We start from the raw sequence: 24,528 nt of genomic DNA on the forward strand, positions 1-24,528 counted from the left end.
AGACGTGGGAGTATCAGGATCCTTCTGTTCATCCTGAAAAGCTTGCTCCATTTTATCTCATTCACAGTACACGTGATTCCCTACATCAGAATTACAGCTCTGTCTCTGGAATTATCAAATGTTTTCGTCAGTTCTGATAGAGTCCAGTATGCCGAAAAGATATATCGATATACTAAATGAACAACAAAATACTAAAAATGTTATTTTCTAGCAGAAGAAATTCATCTGCAGAATTTGATGCTTTTGTCAAAGTATTGATATCAGTATTTGTATAACACAAACGCCATTCCTTTCATACATTTTTATGAAGCCGCATATACACAATATATGTGTAGACCATGTATTTTAACAGATCAATGCAGCTTCTGTGATATACTTCCCCCAAGTGCAAACACCTCTCCTTACTAACAAGGACCATATTCCTCAGTATTGGCCTAGAGCAGGGCTTTTCGACCGATGGTACGTGTACCACTGGTGGTATGTCAGCACTTGGCAGGTGGTATGAGTACGACGGGTTGAAAAGCACTGTAAAAAAAGTGTTAAAGTATAAAAGTGGATGAGGTGAAGCAGCAGCAGCGCTGCACAGGCTTGTGGGAAAGTCAGATGAAGCTGCACGATGGGTTGCCTGGGTCCTGCTGAGAGCCCAGGATCAGCACACGAAGCTCCAATTGATTGGGGGTGGCAGACAGCCCCATGGAGTCTTCAGACAGAGATTCAGCTGGAGCTGTGCGAAACATTGCCTGCTGAGAGCTCAGGATCAGCGGGCGCAGTTATAGCTGATCGGCACTTCCAGTGCACCCAGAAGATAAAAGGAGATGGGGAAGAAAGAGGAGAGGCTGTAAAAGGAGCAGGTTTTGGCGGGAGAGAGAGACAACAGGCAAGGGGGAAGAGAAGGGGATGGCGAAAGAGAGATGGAGAAGCATAGTCTTGAGGAGAGCAGTCAGCTGGAGATGCACCGAAGAGAAATGGGGGGGGGGGAGAGGAGAGGATATAAAAGAAGGGAGGAAAGAAGAGAGGATACAAAGAAGGAGGGGTAGAGAAGAGAGGATATAAAAGTGGGGAGACGAGGGGATATAAAGGGGAAGAGGAGGATATAAAGGAGAGAAGAGAGGATATAAAAGGGAGAGAAGAGGATATAAAAGAAGGGAGGAGAGAAGATAGAAGGGGAGAGAAGAGACGATATAGGGGGAGAGAAGAGGATGTTAGATGTTTTGTGCCAGCCATGGCAGTTACCCAAAAAGGTCATCAGATGGGAGCAAAGAGGCTTCTTTGCTTCCACTGATGAGTCAGGGGTCCCAGGCCCCTGCAGCCCCATTGGCGAGAGAGTTTTATGGTTAGGGAGGGGCTGAGACCCCCCCATAAATACCTCTGCTCAAGGGGCTGCTCTTTGTTCTTGTTCAGCTTCTGCTTCTGCTTCTTGTTCTCTTCCAGTTATGCTATGCTAGCTTTCTATCTAATCTATCGTTAAATAAAGCTTCATATGATTGCATCTCTGCGTGATGCGTTTTCACTTGGAAGCACCTTAACGATCCATCGACCTCGTGAGACCATCTCACAGAGGATATAAAGGGGAGAGGAGAGGATATAAAAGGGGGAGAGAAAAGATATAAAGGGGAGAGAAGAGGATATAAAGGGGAAGAGGATATAAAAGGAGGGGAGAGAAGAGGATATAAGGGGGACAGAAGGATATAAAAAGGGGAGGAGGATATAAAGAGGAGAGGAGAAGATGTAAAGGAGAGAGGACATAAAGGGAAAGAAGAGGATATAAAGGGGGGAGAGAAGAGATATAAAGGGGGAGAGAAGAGGATAGAAAAGAGAGAGTAGAGGATAGAAAAGGAGGGGGTGAGAAATTTGTTAAATGAGTTTTGCCTCATTTTATGACTTCTTGCCGCATTTGTTAAGTGAATTACTGCAGCTGTTAAATTAGTAACGTGGTTGTTCAGTGAATCTGGTTTTTCCGCTGACTTTGTCAGAAGGTTGCAAAAAGGGATCACATGACCCTGGGACAATGTGACCATCATAAATATGAATCGGTTGCCAGGCATCTGAATGTAAACCACATGACCCTAGGGCTGCTGCAACGGTCATAAGTGTGAAAAATGGTCATAAGTCACTTTTTCAGTGCCATTGCAACTTTGAACAGTCAATAAGCGAACTGTTGTAAGTCAAGGACTACCTGTTCTTTATCACTTTTTCCCATTTTTTTTCTTTGGGTATCAAGTTTTTGACACCTTGCTAGGCGACTGGTGGTAATCCAATATTGCCATATTCTAAAAGTGGTACAATCGGTGAAAAGGTTGAAAAGCCCTGGCCTGGAGGATATAGTTTTGTATTTTAAAGACAACAAATTTACAAAGTTATTATTTTGATACTGCAGTTAGCAGATTTTTGTTTATATTCTATAATATGTTGTCCTCTGAAATTGTCCACAAAAATGTACAAAACCTGGAAGATAGTTAAATTCTGACCTGCTGTTTTGTTTTGGAAATGTAGATTGGATAAAATTATAGCTGAAAATACTAGCATTGAATTTCTCAGTTCAATAGTTCCATAAGAAACTAGTAATAATTTAAAGGTTGGAAGTGCAAATTTCTAAACAAATCTCAAAATATAAGTTTGCCTTTGCAGAAAGAAATGTTTAGGCCTTTGAGGATATGGTCAGTCATTTTCTGCCCTAGAGTTTAAAAACAACAACTTACTCTTCATGTTCTCAGTTGTTCAGTAATTATATGTGGCGTGGCTGATGGCTCACATTTTTACCGTATATACTTGAGTATAAGCCGACTCGAGTATAAGCCGAGACCCCTAATTTTACCCCAAAAAACTGGAAAAAGTTATTGACTCGAGTATAAGCCGAGTATAAGTATAAGCTTGGCCCCTTCTTAGCAACATATCTATATTCTGTGCCACGACGAGCCGCTCGTTGACTCTGGCAGCATCCCGGAGCTGGCTCGGGCCGCGGTTCGCAGGGTCCGCTCATCAGGCTGCCAGGCTTCCTGGCAGCACATCCCGCAGGGAAGGTCTGCTAGGGAGGCGGCAGTCAAGCGTTGTTTCCCTCCTCGTGCGTGTGTGTGTGTGTGTGTGTGTGTGTGAGACCTGTGGGAACGGCTGGTAGAGGTGGCGGCAGTCCGGCGTTTCCCCCCCTCATGCATGCGTGCGTGTGTCAGACCCGCGGGAATGGCTGGTAAGGAAGCGGCGTCCCCCCTCCTCCTGTGTGTCGGGCCCACGGGGCTTGACACACAGAGAAACGCAAATGCCGGACTGCCGCCACCTTTACTAGCCATTCCTGCGGGTCTGACACACACACACACACACTCACACGCACGAGGGGGAGAAACAACGCTGGACTGCCGCCACCTCTGCCAGCTCTGCAAGCCTCTGCCGCCCCTTCTCTCCGCTGCCTGTTCCGAACGAAGGGGCGTCCCTTCGTTCGGGCCAGGCTGCTGAGAGAAGGGAGCGGCAGCGCCTTGCAGAGCTGCTCCCTTCGGCTCCTCTTTGTTCAGGCCAGGCAGCGGAGAGAAGGGGCAGCAAAGGCTTGCAGAGCTGGCAGAGGTGGCGGCAGTCCAGCGTTGTTTCTCCCCCTCGTGCGTGTGTGTGTGTGTCAGACCCGCAGGAATGGCTAGTAAAGGTGGCCCCGTGGGCCCGACACACAGGAAGGGGGGGAATGCCGGAATGCCGCTTCCCTACCAGCCATTCCCGTGGGTCTGACACACACACGCACGCACGAGGGGGAGAAACAACGCTGGACTGCCGCCACCTCTGCCAGCTCTGCAAGCCTTTGCTGCCCCTTCTCTCCGCTGCCTGGCCTGAACAAAGAGGAGCCGAAGGGAGCAGCTCTGCAAGGCTCTGCCGCTCCCTTCTCTCAGCAGCCTGGCCCGAACGAAGGGACGCCCCTTCGTTTGGAACAGGCAGCGGAGAGAAGGGGCGGCAGAGGCTTGCAGGGCTGGCAGAGGTGGCGGCAGTCCAGCGTTGTTTCTCCCCCTCGTGCGTGTGTGTGTGTGTGTGTGTCAGACCCGCAGGAATGGCTAGTAAAGGTGGCGGCAGTCTGGCATTTGCGTTTCTCTGTGTGTCAAGCCCTGTGGGCCCGACACACAGGAAGGGGGGGAATGTCGGAATGCCGCTTCCCTACCAGCCATTCCCGTGGGTCTGACACACACACGCACGCACGAGGGGGAGAAACAACGCTGGACTGCCGCCACCTCTGCCAGCTCTGCAAGCCTTTGCTGCCCCTTCTCTCCGCTGCCTGGCCTGAACAAAGAGGAGCCGAAGGGAGCAGCTCTGCAAGGCTCTGCCGCTCCCTTCTCTCAGCAGCCTGGCCCAAACGAAGGGACAGTTCTTTTTTTTGTTCACTGGAGTATAAGCCGAAGTGGATTTTTTCAGCCCAAAAAGTGGGCTGAAAAATTCGGCTTATACTCAAGTATATACGGTATTTTAAACGTTCATTTACACATACACATAGTAAAATGATAGAATGTCAGAAGAAAGTAATCCATCTGTAATAAAATCTTATTTGGTTGAGATCTCAAGTTAGCCGTAGCCTCAAATTAATTCCCTCCAGAGTTTGACTTGAGGTAATTTGAAAGCTTATATTCAAGTCCAATATAATTATTTAAATCTCTGTGTCAGACAGTTTAAAGCAGGGGTGTCAAACTGCCGGCCCGTGGGCTGGATGCATCATGCCAAAAGCGTGCCCATCCCATTGCCGCAGTGGGGGAAAAGTCGTGATACGTCACGACACGTTCCATGACGTTGTGAGTTTGACACCCCTGGTTTAAAGCATTCATTCTTCAGTGTAGAATTTTGGTTCCTATAATGCAGTTTAATTTCTAATATACCTCCAAGAAATTTATCTAAATATTTATGAAATAATTTTGAGTTTGGGATAGTTGGTAAATGGATTCTTTGGATTCACAATTCCCATTAAATCATAATCTGCCTTTCTGTTTATAAATTATGATAGTACATAGCACATTTTATGGCTAAACATGAGCCCATCTAAACATACCTTGACCCAAGCAAATGTTTGAACTCCATTTCACTAATCGAGCCCTGCCTGATCTGCTCGACACCCTCTCAGGGTTGGCGGTGGAGTTCCCCAGGCTTATAGTTCTGGGGGACTTCAATTTTCCTTCACTGGGAGGGTCGTCTGAGTTAGCTCGGGAGTTCATGGCTTCCATGACAGCCATGGGCCTGATTCAAGTGATTCAGGGCCCGACTCATGTGGGGTCACACTCTCAACCTGGTCTTCCTGTATGGACAGTGGTTGGATGATCTGGGAGGGGGTTCACCAACCATTGTTCCCCTGTCATGGTCCGATCACTATCTCCTGCGGCTGGTCTTCCGTTATGCCACCCCCCACCGCTGGGCTACGGAACCGACCAGGTGGTTCCGCCCCAGGCGCCTAATGGACCCTGAACGGTTCCAGATGGCGCTTGGGTCTATACCCATTGCCCTCACCCACAGCCCAGTCGATGCCTTGGTGGATGCCTGGGAAAGGGCGGCTGCCGGGGCACTTGACTGTGTTGTACCCTTGCGACCTCTGACCCGTCGCAGATCCCATTGGGCTCCATGGTTCTCTGCGGAGCTCCGGGAGATGAAGCGTCGGAGACGGGGTCTAGAGAGCGGTTGGAGGTCCAGCCGATCCGAATCTGACCAATTGCAGTTAAGAACCTTTATAAGGTCTTATCTTGCGGCGATGAGGACGGCAAAGTCTAATTACTTCGCTGCCCTCATCGCGTCTGCAGATAATCGCCCGGCCGCCCTGTTTAGGGTGACTCGCTCCCTCCTTAACCAGGAGGTGAGGGAGGATCCCTTGCAGGGACGAGCCGAGGAGTTTAGTCATCATCTGGTGGACAAAATCGCTCAGATCCGGGCCGGTCTGGACTCTGACTGGTCAGAGTCTGACGTGGAGGAATCGGACGGTGTTGAGCATGTTATCTGGACTGAGTTCAATCCTGTTTCCCCTGATGATGTGGACAGGATCATGGGGAGGCTGAGCACCACCACCTGTTTGTTGGATCCGTGTCTCTCCTGGCTGGTTTATGCGGCCCGGGAGGAGACACGAGACTGGTTCCAGGCAGTAATAACTGCTTCTTTGAAGGAGGGTGTCTTTCCTGCCGCCTTGAAGGAGGCGGTGGTGAGACCCCTCCTCAAAAAGCCTGCCCTGGACCCGGCTGTTTTAAATAACTATCGTCCAGTCTCCAACCTTCGCTTTTTGGCAAAGGTTGTTGAGAGTGTGGTGGCGCATCAGCTTCCTCTGTTCCTGGAGGAAACTGATTATCTGGACCCGTACCAATCGGGTTTCAGGCCCGGATACAGCACGGAGACGGCATTGGTCGCGCTGGTGAATGATCTCTGGCGGGCTCGGGACAGGGGTTGTTCCTCTGTCCTGGTCCTATTAGATCTCTCAGCGGCTTTTGATACCATCGACCATGGTATCCTACTGCGTCTCAGGGGGTTGGGAGTGGGAGGCACCGTTTTACGGTGGTTCTCCTCCTATCTCCTGGGCCGTTCGCAGTCGGTGTTGACGGGAGGGCAGAGATCTGCCCCGAGGCCTCTCGTTTGTGGAGTTCCTCAGGGGTCGGTTCTCTCGCCCCTCCTGTTCAACATCTATATGAAGCCGCTGGGTGAGATCATTCGTGGTTTTGGGGTGGGATATAATCAGTACGCTGATGATACCCAACTTTTTCTTTCCACCCCGAACCAACCCAGCGATGCCCTCGCCGTGATGTCCCGTTGCCTGGAGGCGGTCCAGGTCTGGATGGGGAGAAACAGGCTTCGTCTCAATCCTGCCAAGACTGAGTGGCTGTGCATATCGGCATCTCGGGCTAACCAGACTATTCCACCTCTAACGATGGGGGGTGAGGTGTTACCCCCCGTTGATAGGGCTCGCAACTTGGGCATCCTCCTGGATTCACGACTCAATTTTGCAGACCATATAGGAGCCGTGACCAGGGGGGCTTTTGCCCAGGTTCGCCTGGTGCGCCAGTTGCGACCCTATCTGGACCGAGATGCCCTACGCACAGTCACTCATGCGCTCGTGACCTCACGTTTAGACTACTGCAACGCTCTATACATGGGGCTGCCCTTGAGGACCACTCGGAGGCTTCAGCTGGTGCAGAATGCGGTCGCGCGAGTTGTGATGGGGGTTTCCCGATACTCCCATGTAACACCTCTACTCCGCGAGCTGCATTGGCTCCCGGTTGCCCTCTGGGTGAGATTCAAGGTGCTGGTGATGACCTATAAAGCCCTAAATGGCTTGGGTCCGGGTTATCTGAGGGAACACCTGCTGCCGGCATCAATCTCCCTTCGTCCAGTGCGCTCCCACAGGGAGGGTCTTCTCAGGGTACCGCCGGTAAGAGACTGCCGGTGGACAACACCCAGGGATAGGGCCTTCTCAGTGGGTGCGCCTGCCCTTTGGAACCAGCTGCCAGTGGAGCTTAGGACCGCCCCCGACCTCCGCTCGTTCCGCCGGGACCTGAAGACCTGGCTCTTCGAGCTCTCTGGCCCAGGCTGAGAATTTTAATTTTAATTTTAATGTTAACTGGGGTTTTATTTGTTCAGGGACGGATATTTTTTTTTAAAATCTGTTTTTAACTTTTGTATTTTTTGTTTTAACCACCCTGTAAACCGCCCTGAGTCCTTCGGGAAAGGGCGGTATATAAATATAATAAATAAATAAATAAAAATAAAAATAAAATTCAAAAATGTTTTCCAGTAGTGCGCCTTTGTCTACAAAGGAATGAACAGCGTGACTTTACATAAAATGAATATTCTTTATTCCAGGGCCAGTGTGCATTTTACCCATCAAGAATATTATAAAACCTTTATTTCAATGATGTTTCATTAAAATGATGGGCCATCTGGAAATTATGGACAACAAAGGAGAAAATGTTTTAAAAGTATTGTTATTATAGAGCAGCAATGATAACTCTTTTGGGGTCTTGGGAATCAAACTACAAATTCTGCCATGCCTGAAGGATGCAAAAATCAAGGCTTGTGATACTTTGACAACATTTGGGAAATATGGTGATAGATTTTCAGTCACTTTGGGGGTGTGCTTTCTATTGGTTCAGATTTTGGTTTTGCCTTCCCAGAAGAAAAAAAAATGGGCCCAAAGATTTTGGCCCAAGTCATTCTGGGATTCTCTGTGGAGAGTTTGTGACTGCAGAAATTGATTCTGGTGGCCACATGCATCCCATTAGCTGTGTGTTGTTCATTCCTGCAATAGAGTTTTGAGAAAATATGTAATTATGCCATTTCTTTTCATTTGCAGGGATTGAAATACTGCCGGTCCATAATTATCTGAAGCCAATCAGCTCAAGTAATAATATTGGGGCTTCATCTAAGAAAGATGAAAAACAAAGCTTTGTTAAGGTTTTAGTTTAGATCATAGATGTAAGTTTTTATAATGCTAATTGAGATATACAATGAGAGGGAAGGATGCTATTTATTATCCAAATAATGAAACATAACAACTACTAAAAGACTGAATGGGCTTTCTCAATATGCATCAACAAGAAGAGTAGTCATCAGCAGAAAGAGAAAGTGAAGCTTTGTTCCCAGCAAGTGTGTGGATTCCAGACAGTTGGCTTAAATTTCTTTGTGGAAGAAAAAAAATTGTTGGATGCCCAAGAGGAACTTAGTTTGGTATTGGGGATTGCAATTAAGATTTAGCATTCATTAAAGCATAGAGAATTAAGGTTTTGCAAATAGCCACTCTTCTTTGGCTGTATTCCCAAAGATTAAATCCATGCAAATGTATTCAGCCCGATGTGACACAGATGCAGTATGGAAATTAAGGGTGTAGCCAGCAATTCTAGCCTACCTCTTCAGTGAACATAGGTATTTTTCTGGGAAAAGAAATATTGTAGTATCAAAGTAATCAGGCCCTTACCATGTGCAGCAGCAGCAGCAATGTGGTTTTCTTTTGGTGGCCGGGGGGGGGGGGGTTGGAGACAGAAAGTCAGGAGATCAGCTCAAATATTTCTTATTATAGGCTTAGTGCTAAAAATTTTAAATAAGAGTACTTGTTTTGTAAAATATTGCTAGCAGCAAATATGTGCATTTTAATGTTTATTATTTGTGATCAGTATTGGCTCTTTTAATAGATTCTTTTGTCTCCCTGAATATTTTAAAGTATTTAAATTAAGGAAGATTGTAAATTTTATAGAAATGCAAATCTCTTTTAGTTTAAGGTGAAATTTTACCTCTGTATTGATAAAAAAGACACATGAAAATTTATTGCACTCAGAGTGAAAAAGTAGATTGTAGAGACCAGCAAGTTTAATGATATTTTTTTTTGTCAATCCACTAAATTGCTTTAAATTATGAATTCAGTGGAATCTATTACAGCTTCAAAGATGAACATGTATAAATCTAGGAAAACTGAAAGGTTTAAGTTTTGCAAAGTATTAATGTGATTATTTAATTGCCTCACTCTTTTTTATTATTGAAAGACCTGACAGACCAGGTAAGAGACTGTTCATCATGAAGAAAACCTCTATGGTCATTAAGAGCCAACATCAACTTGAATTATAGGCAGTTTTCATTATTTGCACATTTTTATTCACAGTTTCCTATATCTGTGTTTGTAAAGGATATCTTTGTAATGCCTGGCAAAAATGGCAGATAGGCTTTTGTAGACGTGTAAAATATATTTTTAATATATCTTTATTTACACTCTTATTATTTGTAATTTTTCAGCTGAAATAAAACCCTGCAATTAGTGAGGGCTACTTTCTCAGTTCATAGACTGATAAAAACAACTGATAAAAAAAGCTGAATTTTAGTTCTTTTTAACACAATATATTTTCTCCTGTTGATAAATTTGAACGTTTACTGCAACATGTTTTGACGTTAAAGAATTAACTTTTAATATTTATTATCAGATACTTTCTATTTGGACAGACTGTTATATCACTTACTAGATTTCACAAATCTGTCAGTGAAATGACACTGAAGTATTGTTAGACACAAAAATAGTCACAAATTGAAATTCACTCTGTTTGTGTTACAAATAGAAAAGAAGTTTATTAGACTTCACAACAAAGTCTAAAAAGTAACGGTTTGCAAAGCATGGTGGATTCAGGAAGGCAAACAATGTAGCCAAACACTGAACCACACCCCCAAATTCCAAAATCACATATTATTATACATCCTGTTGCGACGCCCCATTCCCTCCCCCATGGCCCCATTGGCTTAGGCTTTGGAGGTTACAATCTATCAGAAGCGCTTAAACAGAATACATTATCTCTGCCCCTGTTTGCTTACATTATACTAATAAGATCCCTCCCCTACTATCCTGTTTCTAGAGGAGAGATGTCTCCCAGGTTCTACACCTGCCAGGGGTACCAGGCACCAGAAGGTACTTAAAAACAATTCCTAGATAGTGACTCACATTTGGGCCCCATAGTAACTCCTGTTCTCCCCCTCCCTCCACTTGAGGCCTGTATTTTTCCCCATATTCTCAAAGCATCTACTCAAGCGATTATAAAATGATTATTATAAAATATAAAATATGATTACATGATAATACTAAAAGCATATATATATTTATTTTTAAACTTCCTCACTACTTCCAGTTATTTTCCACAGTATTAAGACTTTAGTACTGTGGAAATGACCTCTCAGTAGATACTACACCTTTTCCTTTTTAAGTATGTTTATATCATAGAATCTGACTTATATTATCTGAAAACTTAATTATCGTATACTGTTTTTGCATCCTGAGGGTAAGGCGGACAAAATTTGAATTCTTTTTAAGAAATCAAATCATAGAAGATCTATTGCATAGATTTAGTGTAGCCCATTAGCATCCTAAATACTTACTAATTTTAGTCCTTTGTACTGGTCTCTGTACAAAAAATTCCTTGAGGTTCTACTGTAATGTTAACTTATAATGTCACTTTTTCTTCTTTCTTCGTCTCTAGTGTAATTGGGGAAACAGTAAGCAATATTGCTTATGCAGTATCATTTCCAAATAATTACACAGCTGTTTTGATTAAGTGGATGATCATATAAGTTTGGCATAATACAAAATGACTTATTTTGCATTCTTGGGTATAATTTCAGCTAATTCTAACTTTTGCTTACAATGTTAAGTGATTTTGGGAAAAAAATATTTTACAATTGGAGTACAAAAATAATACGTGTAGCACTTCAATCCTGTTCAAGATTATTTGTAATTCCCACTAAACATATGAGACTTACTTGTGACCAAAAAGCACACAGAAGAGCTCTTTCAATAATAGTACGAGTTGACAGTTGCTTATATGCATGTTATGGAAACTAAACTGTTTACTTATTTCATAAATGCAGATTCCCCCCCTCCTCCCAAATATCTGATTGGAAATGCTTCAACTGAAATAAATCCTTAGAGGATGTATATTGCATATATTGCAATATAATAAAAATTAATGATACCAACTCTTGAATAAATTATGAAGAAAATCAACTGCTGATATAGAATGTTGGCATCATCCTGTACAATGACAATTTTGCAAATAGCATCTGTTTTTTACCTTTATGATTTATGGATCCAAGGTTCTTTTGCTTAATTGGCTGAATTTTAGCCAAAATCTAATTAGTTTCAAAGGTCTTAAGCTGAAATGCTATATACTGTATTGCTAATGAGATTACTGTTTTAATTTGTTGGCATTTACTATGAAGCAAATATAAAACCTTATTTCTGATATTCCAGTTTGCTTTTGATTTTGTTAAATTTTTAGTAGCTGAACATAAACAGTTCTATATTTAATACTGAAGGTTAATTCAGTAGCTTTTCATTCTAAGTACTGTAAAAATATTGGGGAAAGTGTATATGCGTTTATATGTCTACTTTCTTCTTGCTTAATCAGAGATGAAACATTTCTGGACAGTATCTAGATTCTAGAAACTAGGCTCCTTTACAGTGATTTCTGGAGGCATAGAGGCCAGATTTTCAATTATAGCCCCCACTCACACCCCAACATCTAACATTTAAACTGTTGTACACTCATTTCTTTCAGCAAAAGTTGACATGGGTCCCAAATACCTGTTCAGCTGGGAAAGTTTGACCATACCAAAAAATACATGCAACTTATTACTGCTAGTGAAGGTTTCTAGACGGGAGCTGAAAAAGCAACTTCGAAACAGCTGCCACTGAATATTTCAGACAAAGGCATTTCCTATAATTTCCCATCCTTTTCTTTTGTGTTTCTTTTTCCCAAAGCCTATTAATATTATTCAGAAGTCCTCAGTGCTAAATGCTGGATCTAGAGATAAAAGACTGACAAAATTATTTGTGTGGGAGGAGCTAAAAAACTTGATTTGGACACCAAATAAAAGGCAAAGTATTTCTTTTTAGGAAAGGTTACTTCTTAGCTTTGCTTTTATGTAGCAAAACTATTCTAGAGCTTACACTACAATTTCCATGAATTTTTCTCCTCAGAATAGCTATCATGATTATTATGATGATATGATTCTGTTGCACAACTGAAATTTGGTGGTGTGCTCAAACAGGACTCTACGGGCTACAAAACTAAACATAATTTAAGTAATATTTACATTTTAAGACATTTTTAGAAACTCTTACCTGAGTATAATTTTGACAAGATTTCAATATGTAAAAGAGGCAAAATCACAACATTTATGGACAACATTGCTGTGAGTGTAACATTTAGGCAGAATGGACAACTTCTATAAAATATAACAATATTCCCTGGGGATAGAAAAATAGAAAATCCTAGATTTATATACAAATTAGTTTATTAGTAGACTAAATAAGTGTACAGGAAAATAATAGTGCTTATAAGTTAACATAAATTAGAAAATATAAGTTGGAAATGCTGACAAATGCAAATTCAGATAATAAAACTTGGTTGTTGAAAATGGGGAAAAATGAGAAATTCTTTGAATGTATTTTGATTTAAAAATTCAGAGTATAACTGAGGTTGAATGCTCTCTACTCAGCCTCTAGAAACCTATGGTATATATTCATTTCCCTACTTTTTCAATCAATTTTATTTTTCAAGGCAGCTAACAATAAATGAATAGAGTCATGGGCTAATCCTGAGAGAGAATAAAGATCTCTGGAATGGTAATGGAGTTTCCTGAGAAAGAAATCAAGTTATGGGTTTAAAGGTGGCTTGGTTGATAGCATACAAAATCCTTTCTTGGAAGAGGCTGTTCTTAAACTTTGAATTCATCTTAGATTCTTACCCATATAGAATCCCTATTTAATGTAAAAAAGACAAACTGTAATTTCTGATTAATTATTTTACACAAATACAGAATTATTAATTAAATTTAAGTCAGGTAAATGGCAATATAGCAGTAATAAGAGAAACAATACGTACCCCTGAATATACTTTTAAGGACAATAAACTTGGTTACTATATAGCTCAGTTTTCCTAGTCAGTAACTGAACCTGTTTTTGTCTATACAAATTGCATGTAGTTAAACCATTTGTTTTTGTTTCAAAAAAGGAAAGCTCCTTGGGCTTACAAAGATTTTTTTTCATGTTTAGAAGATGATAAAATAGCATGGCATTTAAAAATCTACACAGATGTTAAAGTTAGTATAGAAAAGCAAGATTTTAAGAATGTAAAGGGTGTCCTGTTGGATCAGGCCATAGGCCCGTATCCCTATCTGGTCCAGCATTTTGTGTTACACAAAGGACATTTGGATGCATTGGGAAGCCTGGACTAAAGGACACTAAATTTCTTCCAATGTCAATCAGTATTTAAGACAGGTTATGTATAATGGCATGGGTCCGGATTACTTACCGGAGCACCTGCTGCCGGCGTCAACTTCCCTTCGTCCTGTGCGCTCCCACAGAGAGGGCCTCCTCAGGGTGCCGTCGGTCAGAGAGTGTCGGCTGGCGGCCCCCAGGGGGAGAGCATTCTCTGTGGGCGCGCTAGCCCTTTGGAATCAATTGCCGGTTGAGCTCCGGATGGCTCCCGACCTTCGCTCTTTCCGCCGTGATCTGAAAACTTACTTATTTGAACAAGCCGGCCTGGACTAATGGGTTTGGGGTATTTTTAATTTTTAATTTTAAATTTTTTATTGTTAGGGCTAGATTAATTTAATTTTATTTTTAATTTTTGTATGTTGTATTTTTATTGCCCTGTACACCACCCTGAGTCCTTCGGGAGAAGGGCGGTATAGAAATAAATAAATAAATTTAGAAGGTAGTAAACAGCTACGACCATTACTAGATATTTAATCTGGCCAGTATTCAGGTTTCTGCAGAGACCTGTCCAGGCAGTCTCCCAAGAATTCAACACAATTGAATGGGAAAAAAAAATATATTCATGTTTTATATATCTCTACCATATCTCCTATTACCCTTCTTTGTTTCAAACAAAAGAGCCTTGATTGCTATAATCTTTCTTCATAAGAGAACTGTTTCAGTTCTTTAAAAAAAGTTTGTTGGTAATTTTTGAATCTTTCTTTTTAGGTCTGTATATCTCTGTTGGTTACCATTCATCCCTAAAACAAGATCATCCGTGTAGAAATTTAAAAAACACTAACCCTTCCCCTGCATCTCCTTTATTCGTTGCCCATTTATTTCTCTTTTCTATCCTGTTTTCTTATTGATTGCCTGTTCACAGAAACACAAATCCTTTTATTCCATTACAGTTCAATTTGTTTAGGAGCCTTAAGAAGTCTTTGTTCAAGTTTTTTTTAAATGCCAAGGAGCATCTATCGGCTGGTCCTTATCTCAAAGACAAGCACTTGGATGCTACGTTTCTGATTCCTCTATGGACCAAATGAGCCCAGGCCAAATATATGAAGCCAGCTGTTCTTTATTTATTCCATAGTAGTAGACAGCAATGTGAAGCTGTTTCTTTTTAAAGAAGTGACATTTTGTCATTGGCAATTGAAATATTTTTTTTTAAATACATATGTGTGTATGAAGATAAATAGAATATATAAATAGAATAAATATAAATTTCTAATAGTATCAATAAATTAGAATTTAATTTTATTCAGGAAGACATTTTCAAATGATTGAGAGGAAGAAACACACACACACACACACACACACACACACACACAGTGGCGTAGCGTGGGTTGTCAGCACCCGGGGCAATTTGCGCCCCCTAACCCGGTGACGTCATGCAACCGCCGAAAAGACGCGCCCCGCAGCGGCGTAGACTTTCCAAGAAGAGTCGCGTGCATGCGGGATGCTTCCGGGTCCCTCTCGAGGGCGGCTGGGCGGGGCTCCGACCTGCAAGAGCCGCTGCATTCAAGCTCGCACGTGAGCCCCGCTAAATAAAGCCACGCATGCGCACGAAGCTAGGCCAGCCGGCCGGCGGGTCCATCTTCACTCGGCCAAGCCTGCCGGGGCGCCTGCGGGGCGCTTGCGGTTGGCCTGAGCCTGGGCGGAGAGTTGGGCGCTTCTATTTATTTTATTCAGTTTATGTGGCCGCCCATCTCACCTGCCGGACTCGTTTCGCTTTGCAAGAAAGAGCAGCTCGAGAGCGGAGCCAAGCCGACTCTGTGCAGCCCTTGGGGCTCCCTGAGCAGCTCAGTGCGAGTGCGCCCCCCCCAGATGTTGCGCCCGGTGCGGCCCGCCCCCCCTGCACCCCCCACGCTACGCCACTGCACACACAGAGTAAATTTGATTTGATAACTATGGTCATAAATAGGGAGAGTGAATACACTGACACTATGATTTAGCTTTGAAGGTAAAAAGTTACAGAAAGTTATTAATGAAGTCCTTCTGCTCCTTTTCAGGATCTTTCCTCCAATGTAGATAAATTATTCCTCTACCATCTTTTAAAAGCACTAAGAGTGTAATCATAAGATATAAAATGATTTGCCTGTTATGATTCCCACAAGCTCTACAAAAGTGCCAGGTTCTTGTATCTTTAATATTTGCATAGATGTGAGAATTTTATAAGCTGCAAATAAACTCTATTATTGTGCCAGTTTCCCATCCCCCTTTTTTTCATACTGAAGAGAGCACATTACTTGGTAGTATTAGGAACTATTCATCTGGAAGTACCTTAAGAGCCTTCAGAAAGAGATGATACTTTAGTACAGTATATCTACTTAATATATTGCAATAATAATTCTTAAAACTGGGAAACATTCAGATTTAAATTATGAATCCAAATTAATATAAAATTTACACATTTCTTTGAAACTTTTCATTTTAGATTCTACACCCAAATTTGTAATAGTTATTCAAAGTTTGCCTCCTATAAACTTTTATCTTTTCCTTTTTGGTAGGTAAAAGCTTATGTATTCATGGGGCTGAAAATTGTACGCAGGTCTACCACAGGAAAAGTACAGCAAGTAATTGGCTATTACAACATCCATCTGTGGTTAGGCATTCTTCATTTCCACAAGTCAGAAGGTCAATAAACATGGAAGCTTCCTCTTCTGGATTTATTACATCACCAATTTCTCATCACCCAGGTATTTAGTTCTGTTGTTTTTCCTAAGTGCTTTACAAAAATTATCCCTGCTATGAAATACTGTATTTAGAATATCTATCAACTTCCATAGAATTTATCTCTAGATCAGTTAATAGACTTATGTTCTTTTTTAAAAAATATCTACAGTTATTTCCAATTGTCATAGTGATTGATAATGAGGGCAGGAACAGAGATGGTTGGAAGATCTTGGAGAAACTGAGATATTTCATTTTGTTTCTATGATACTCTATTATCACCGTCCAGTATTGTTATGCCCACTTTTTGTATTTAAAAAACCCATGCTAAAATAGCTATATTTCTTCTCTGAGTACAAACAAATTAGATAATTGTTACTTTATCTGTATATTATATGTGTAATATATAGATAAATTCACATTAATTTATGGATATAATTCCTTATTTCTTAGGCAACACATACTTCAAACATGCATCAAAAGGATTTTCACACCAGTGAGGACAACAGTAGCTGCTGGGAATCTTTTAAAAAATATTTCTGGTCTTTCTGGCCAGTCTGAATTTTTGAGCAGCAGAATAATTTATTTTTATTTTTTCTTTCAAGATCGCTTTCAAATTACTGATACTCAAAATATTCATAGGCATCCATTGTGCAGTTGTTAGAGAGTCTCCTCAATCTAATATTTTAAATCTATGTAGGAATAACTTAAATTATGCCCTCATAATTGCTATTGCTAAGCACATTTAATTTGTGCTTAGATTGTAAGCCGCCCTGAGTCTTCGGAGAAGGGCGGGATATAAATGGGATTAAAATAAATAAATAAATAAATAAATAAATATAGGTTCAAATACCGTATATACTTGAGTATAAGCCGACTCGAGTATAAGCCGAGACCCCCAATTTCACCCCCAAAAACTGGGAAAAGTTGTTGACTCGAGTATAAGCCGATCCGCCGTTCTGCATGCCTCGGAGGCTGGATCCGCGCTCTGCAAGCCTCTGCCGCCAGGCAGGTCTCCGTTTTGTTCTGGGACTAGTTCCCTAGCCTTTTGGAGCTTTTGGTGTTCACCCATCAGCTGTCTACGGGGAGGCAACAAAGCTGCCTCTCTAGGCTTTGAGAAAAGGCCCCTTGCACAAAAGGCAGCTTCAGGACGAGCTTCCAAAAACCCTTTCCTTCCTTAACGCCCTCCCCACCTTCCCCCAGAAAGCCATATTTCTTTTTTTTTATTGAAAATTTTTATTGAAGTTACAATATTATCCCCTCCCCAACCCACCCCAGAACCCCTCCCCCTCCCCCATATTTCTTCAATAACAAAAACATAAAAAGCTGGTTGGGATGTACTCGCTGATTCCCCCCCCCCTTTTTTTAGATGCTAAAACTAAACTCTCCCTCTGCCTTCCAACCAATATCCCTTTTTAAAATCTTACCTTGGCTCCAGATGGAAGAGTAGAGGAACTAAGCTAGTAAGGAGAGAATTTTTTTCTGCAACTTTTTACTCCTGAAGTAGTAGTAGTAGTAATAGTAGTAGTAGGAATAATAATAATAAATCCCTAAAAGTTGTGCCAGAAAATGGAGGACGCTGGGTCTTTGCAAGTTTTAGCTGTCTGTCAGACTGCCTGAAAAGGGCGGCCTTCAGGCAGCCAGGCGGACAGCTAAAGCTTGCAAAGACCTAAAAGTTGTGCCAGAAAATGGAGGACGCTGGGTCTTTGCAAGTTTTAGCTGTCTGTCAGACTGCCTGAAAAGGGCGGCCTTCAGGCAGCCAGGCGGACAGCTAAAGCTTGCAAAGACCCAGCGTCCTCCATTTTCTGGCATAACCTTCGGAGATTACTTTAAAAAAAAAAAAAACTTCAGAGGAAAAACAGCTGCAGAAACATTTTGTCTCCTTGCTGGCTTGGTTCATCTACTCTTCAGCCAGGAGGGAGTCCAAGGCCTAGAGAAGGAGAGCTTTGCAGCATCCCTATGGACAGCTGATGGGCAGACAGCTGATTAGCGGAGAAGGCTCTGAAAGTAGCACCAAAGCCTCGGCCGCGCACAAGTCCTCGGTAAGTTTTTTTGTTGACTGGAGTATAAGCCGAAGTGGAATTTTTCAGCCCAAAAAGTGGGCTGAAAAATTCGGCTTATACTCAAGTATATACGGTAAGTAAAGAACATTGTCTTTCTTATATTACTTTGCTCTGTTATTATTGTCCAATTGACTGATGACTACCAAGTATGCAGAGCCAATCGAAGATGTAGCCAAGAGGCATAAAAACATTAACAGTATTTATAAGTTGCCATTTGGCCCAGAAAGGGCTCATATTGTGATTTCATCTAAAGTTCCAAAATGATTAAAGACATTTAAGGACATGAATCCATCACAGAGGGCAATGAATTAGAACTATAAACTAGAATTAGAACTATAAATTTTAAAACTAAGTTTTAAAAATGGTTTTTAAGGATTAAAAGTATAGTTCTGGTATTTCAAAATAATTTTTTGAAGAGGACAGTGGTTCTAGCTACCTTTGCTTATGAAGCATGCAGTATTTTCTAGAAGTATATTTTGCAATCATCCAACAAATATCTGAATCAAAATGATCTTTGTCCAAAATCAATTAAATCTAAATCTGAAACTTCCTGAAATCTCATTAGTAAACCTGTTTCCAATAACGGGTACATACTGTACATATATTTCTAAAAATTCCATTTATCAGCAGTTCCAAACCGGGAAGAGGAGGCTAGACATAAGAAAGTTTTGTTTCATAAAAAGTAGTTTCTAGTCATAATTATATGAAATGATAATCATTTCTTTCTTCCTGAAGTTTTTCCTGATATTTGTATGGAAATGCTGAATGTTTAGTTCTTTTACGACTGTTTACTCCCTATACATTACCTACTTAATCTTTGTATTATATTTTCTGTGATTTTGGCGCCAGTGGAGGAAATAAATGAACACCTCATAAATGCCATCACCCTTATCATTCTGACATGTTCTAAGTTATCTGTTAAATAGTGGCCTATGATTTGACCTTTTTCATGCATATAGTCTCACTCTCATCCCATCCTAAAATTTATAAGGGTTAGGGGGGAAATACTCCCTTTATGCCAAATTTGAATTTCCCATTACCCTTTTATACTGATTCTTTTGGCATTTTAACCAAATATATATTTGCCATGTTCAGTTTTTTTCTGACTCATAATAACTTGATAGACATAATTTCAGAAGGATTGTCTATCAGTAACTGCTTCTTTGAGCTCTTGTACATTCATGCTTGCGTCATCATTGATAATATTCTATCAATCTCTTTTTCAACTGCCTTGGATTTTTTCAAGAATCTTCTCCAATGACTCTCACTTCCCAGCACATTAGGCTCCCTAAATGTATAAGTTTTAGCTTTATAATTAGTATTTCCATTGATTGGCCTGGTTTTACTTCATGTAATATTCAGTTATTCATTCTTCTTGGCCAACGTATTCTCAACTGTTTTCTACAGTATCACAATCCAAAAGTATTTTTTTTTAAAAATCAGCCTTTGGACAGTCCAGCATTCAGAGCTATACGTTACAACTGGAAAAACTGGGCTTCCTTTATTTTGTATGACATTTTCATAGCAGTGCCTATAACATAAGGGATAAGGAGAGGAGGGAAGCTCTCAAGCTCAATAGGTTTATTGAAAAGATCTTGAACATACTTAAACCTGAAGACACTAAAAGAAGGATCAACTTTGCCTGCTGATTTCATCCAACATTGACATATTTATGACACATTATTATGAGGGAGGAGTTTTTGGTGCCTAGTTTGGATAATGCCTAGTTTTATTGCCTAGTTTGGATAATGAAACATCTACAAGAAAAAAACCAAACTCAGAAAGTACCAAGAATCCCTCATTTCAACACTGGGGTACAAATATTCTTGTCTATCCCAATTATGATTTGAAACATCAAATTTGAAAGATATTTAGCTTAAAAATGTAGGCAGCATTCCCATTGCCCGAATCTTGCATATAAGTATTGGGAACTAAAGCCCTGAGGGAAACCCACCTCTTCAATTGCTAGGGGATATGCTGCTAGTATGAAGTGAAAACGCAAGAAACAGAAATGTTGCCATATTTAGCAAATGTGGCAATATGTGCATTTTCAACTGTGTTGAAAGTTTGGCTGGGAATAAACATTGCTGTAAGAATGCTGGAAAGTCAAGTATGCCGTTATCAGAAAGCATATTTTAGTCGAACACCTAAATATGGAAAATATGTTAGTTTCAAAACATTTGGATTCAGCATTTGGACTGTTCTAAATCTTGCTATAGTTTATGTCACTGAAAAAAGTACATTTCTTTCTTTGTAGCAATTAACTATTCCTCATCCTATGTCTACACCATATGCAAAACAGTAATAATACTATAGTATAACATTTCTAGGGACACGGTGGCTCAGTGGGTTAGGACGCTGAGCTTGTAGATCAGATGGTCAGTAGTTTGGCAGGTCGAATCCTGAGTGCCGCTTAACAGAGTGAGCACCTGTTACTCGTCCCAGCTTCTGTCAACCTAGCAGTTTGAAAGCACGTAAAAATGCAAGTAGAAAAATAGGGACCACTACAGTGGGAAGGTAACAGCGTTCCGTGCGCCTTTGGCATCTAGTCATGCCGGCCACATGACCACGGAGACATCCTCGGACAAGCGCTGGCTCTTTGGCTTTGAAACGGTGGAGCAGTGGGCTAATGCCTCCTTAAGTAACACCAGCTGCCTGCAATTAGTGCAGGTTCGCATCCCACCAGGCTCAAGGTTGACTCGGCCTTCCATCCTTCCGAGGTAGGTAAAATGAGGACCCAGATTGTTGGGGGCAATTAAGCTGACTTTGTAATAATGCCGCTAGGGGTGTGTGTGAAAGCCCTAATAAGCAGGCATATACATAGAATGAAGGCTATTGCTAAGCTTGTAAGCCGCCCTGAGTCTTCGGAGAAAGGCGGGATATAAATGGAATTAAAATAAATAAATAAATAAATAAAAATGGAGATGAGCTGGAAACGAGTTGGAAACGACTAGCATGCATGTGCGGGGGAACCTTTACCTTTACCTTTATAACATTTCTAAGCAAATAAGAATTATTAAAGGACAGCATGTTTTGAACACTCCCAACAAATAGAACTGCTCATAACAACTGCTAATAGCTAATAATAAAATATGAATATGACTGAATTACATCATTTTCTAAATGAGTCATATCAAAAGTTCTTTATTCATTTAAATTTTTCAGTAGCAACTAAATTGTTATCAAAAACTGTTTATGAATAATGAACAATATTTATTCCTTGCAGTGGAAATTATGGAAATATAATTTTCTTTATTATTTTTCAATATAAATTAATAGAACATAATTTATTTAGCAACTGCATTACAATTTTCTATAGAATTTTCCTTATCCATTTCTTTAGAAAGCCCTAATGTCTTAGGAAGATAACAAGCGTAGTAACAATGAAAGTAATAGCTGTATCTCCACATATGTATCTGCTTGCACTTAATACTTAAAGATTAAATTTCAAGCAGCCAACATTGCCATAGCAGTTGATGTACATCTCTTTTATAATTTTACTGTAATCTGAGCTAATGGCTATTAGTGAATCTAGTATCAATAAGTTCAATATATCAGTTATGCAGTCTGTGAAATAATACTTCCTTTTGTTTCTTTTGAACCTCCTACCAATCAATTTAATTGAATAAAATGATTTCTAGCATGATGAAGAATAAATATACATACTTTCTCTGTGTTTTTAATTTATAGAGGTCCAATATTTCTTTTGGTAAAATGAGACAGTTTTTGTTTTCTTCATTGTTATAAATTATAATTTATTATACTTGAATGCTGGGGCCACATTTTGCTGCTATCCCTGGTAGCTGTGCATATTTTTGCAACCGTAATCTGATAGACCTTATGTTTTTGGCTTGGCATTGTACTTCTAAGTACTGCTAGTGGAAGGGGATGATGCTCCACTTTTGACTATATTAGTTTGTCTTAATTTCCCAGTGCACTTGTATATTTTATGCAAGTATTAGTACATTAGTATAAATTGTATTTGGGGTACAGTTTATAAACCTAAGGGACGCGGTGGCTCAGTGGGTTAGGACGCTGAGCTTGTCGATCAGAAGGTCGGCAGTTTGGCGGGTCGAATCCCGAGTGCCGCATAGCAGAGTGAGCGCCTGTTACTCGTCCCAGCTTCTGCCCACCTAGCAGTTCGAAAGCATGTAAAAATGCAAGTAGAAAAATAGGGACCACTACGGTGGGAGGGTAACAGCGTTCCGTGCGCCTTTGGCGTCTAGTCATGCCGGCCACATGTCCATGGAGACGTCCTCGGACAAGTGCTGGCTCTTCGGCTTTGAAACGGAGATGAGCACCGGCCCCTAGAGTCGGAGACAACTAGCACGCATGTGCAGGGGAACCTTTACCTTTACCTTATAAACCTAATTATACAGAATTTTACAATCGCAAAATGAATTCTCATAATACTTCATGGAACGTGGATCACTTAATGGGGAGAATATAAAATGCCAGTGCTAAAACGTTATTATGATTTATGTTTAAAATCGGGATTCTAAGCTTCTGAAAAGCTTCTCTGAATCTGGAGCCCTTAGACCTCCAGTTTCACTCCCCTAGTCTCAGTCTAAAGGCAGAAAGATAGAAGATCCAGGTGACTGCAAGTGAACTCTTGACTCTTAAATGAGTGGCCTATCAGAATATGAAGAGTCTTACATCATAATTCTAAGCTTCTGACCTCCTTCAATAAGAGAGAGAGTGGAACTGGGAGGGAGAAGTTTTTTGTCATCAGGACGTCTTGGTTTAAAGTTCTCATAGAAACAAGGAGAACAAAATTCAGATTTTGTCTGATTAAGCCTAAGATTCAGGCTCTGTGCCAAAAAAAAATCAGAAAACTAGAATCAGATAGATAGCATTGGCAAGGAAAGCAGAGAGCAGTTATGCCAGGGTAGTTTACATATTTGCAGCGTTGCCTTTACAACTATGTGTTCCCATTTTTTATCCTGTTATCTTTGTTTGATCAAACAAGTGCCAGTTTTGTATGTGGACCTCAGCCTCATGTAATATTGCAACTCACCTTTCTTTGTTGTCTTTCTTCTTTTGCTTGTTATTACTTCAATGTTAAATTGGGACTAGAGTTATACAACTTCTAGTAGTGTGTGGAGATCAAGGGATGAATTTGGCAAGCTTAATAGTATGGTGATGGCCAAGGCACCTCATTTTTTTGCCAGCAGTATCCATGAATCTAAAGAGGCCAAAATGATCAGAGGCATATAATGTTGTCATCACAACATTAATCATTATGACACACTTGCAAAGTATTCATAGCAGCATTTGTGTGATGACATCATTATGCTTGTGTCATCATATATCACCCTCCCACTCACGCCTTTGTCCAGCTCTTCTCTGCTACAAATATTTATGTCATGACTTAATTTCACATGTTGTTTTGATTCATATATGTGTGTTTTGAAACATAAATGTGTGATGTTTGAGGGGGAAAATACATCTAATGAGTCAGACCTTTACCAGAACCAATGCCTGAAAAATCAGAACTTTATTAGCTTCTGAAAGACAGGCGGGCTGTCTCAGAACCAGACAGATCTCAGAGGAATGCATGTCTCCTGGTTCACACAGATGGCATTGCGTAAGGAATGGAACATGCCAACCCTGTCCATTCTTATTGGATGGATAGAAATAATTGGAAGTAGATGGTCCTGTGAGTAGCTTGGCTCTGCTTCATGAAGCAGTTAACCAGCATCTAGAATTGGATGCAGAAAGTGGACTGGTAATCACTGCAACTCACAAAGTAGAAGTATCATATGGATCTATTGAATTATGCCCTTAATTATCCTGCTCATCAAGGGCAGCTCCATATATTGCAGTGATCCAATTGTGAGGTGACAAAGGCATGAATGATTGTCAGCAGGGTGTCACAATCTGGGAGTGGGCTCAGCTGGCACATCACATCCATCCAAGTCCCTTCACAGGTCATCAACAAATACAACCTATGTTGTGCCTAGGTCTAAAACCCGAAAGGAATCCATCTAACTTCATCCAGGCCTTTTGAAGCTATAGCACAATGATCTTCTCCATAGTAAGTAGAGGTTGGGAACAGGCTTCAAGAGATCCTATCCACTT

General features: G+C 41.0%; 1 protein-coding gene across 1 annotated transcript in view; it reads left to right on the top strand.

The window, feature by feature from the left end:
• Window positions 1-616: 616 nt before the first annotated feature.
• Window positions 617-24,528, top strand: part of ANO4 (anoctamin 4) — a gene marked incomplete at both ends in the record, with an annotated part of 103,626 nt that continues 79,714 nt past the window's right edge. The window contains one exon of the mRNA XM_081330632.1: window positions 617-851. Coding sequence (XP_081186758.1) covers window positions 617-851 — 235 coding nt within the window. The remainder of the gene's footprint in view (window positions 852-24,528) is intronic.

This window comes from Vipera berus, assembly GCF_964194415.1.
Source record: "Vipera berus genome assembly, chromosome: 6".
Lineage (NCBI taxonomy): Eukaryota > Metazoa > Chordata > Lepidosauria > Squamata > Viperidae > Vipera > Vipera berus.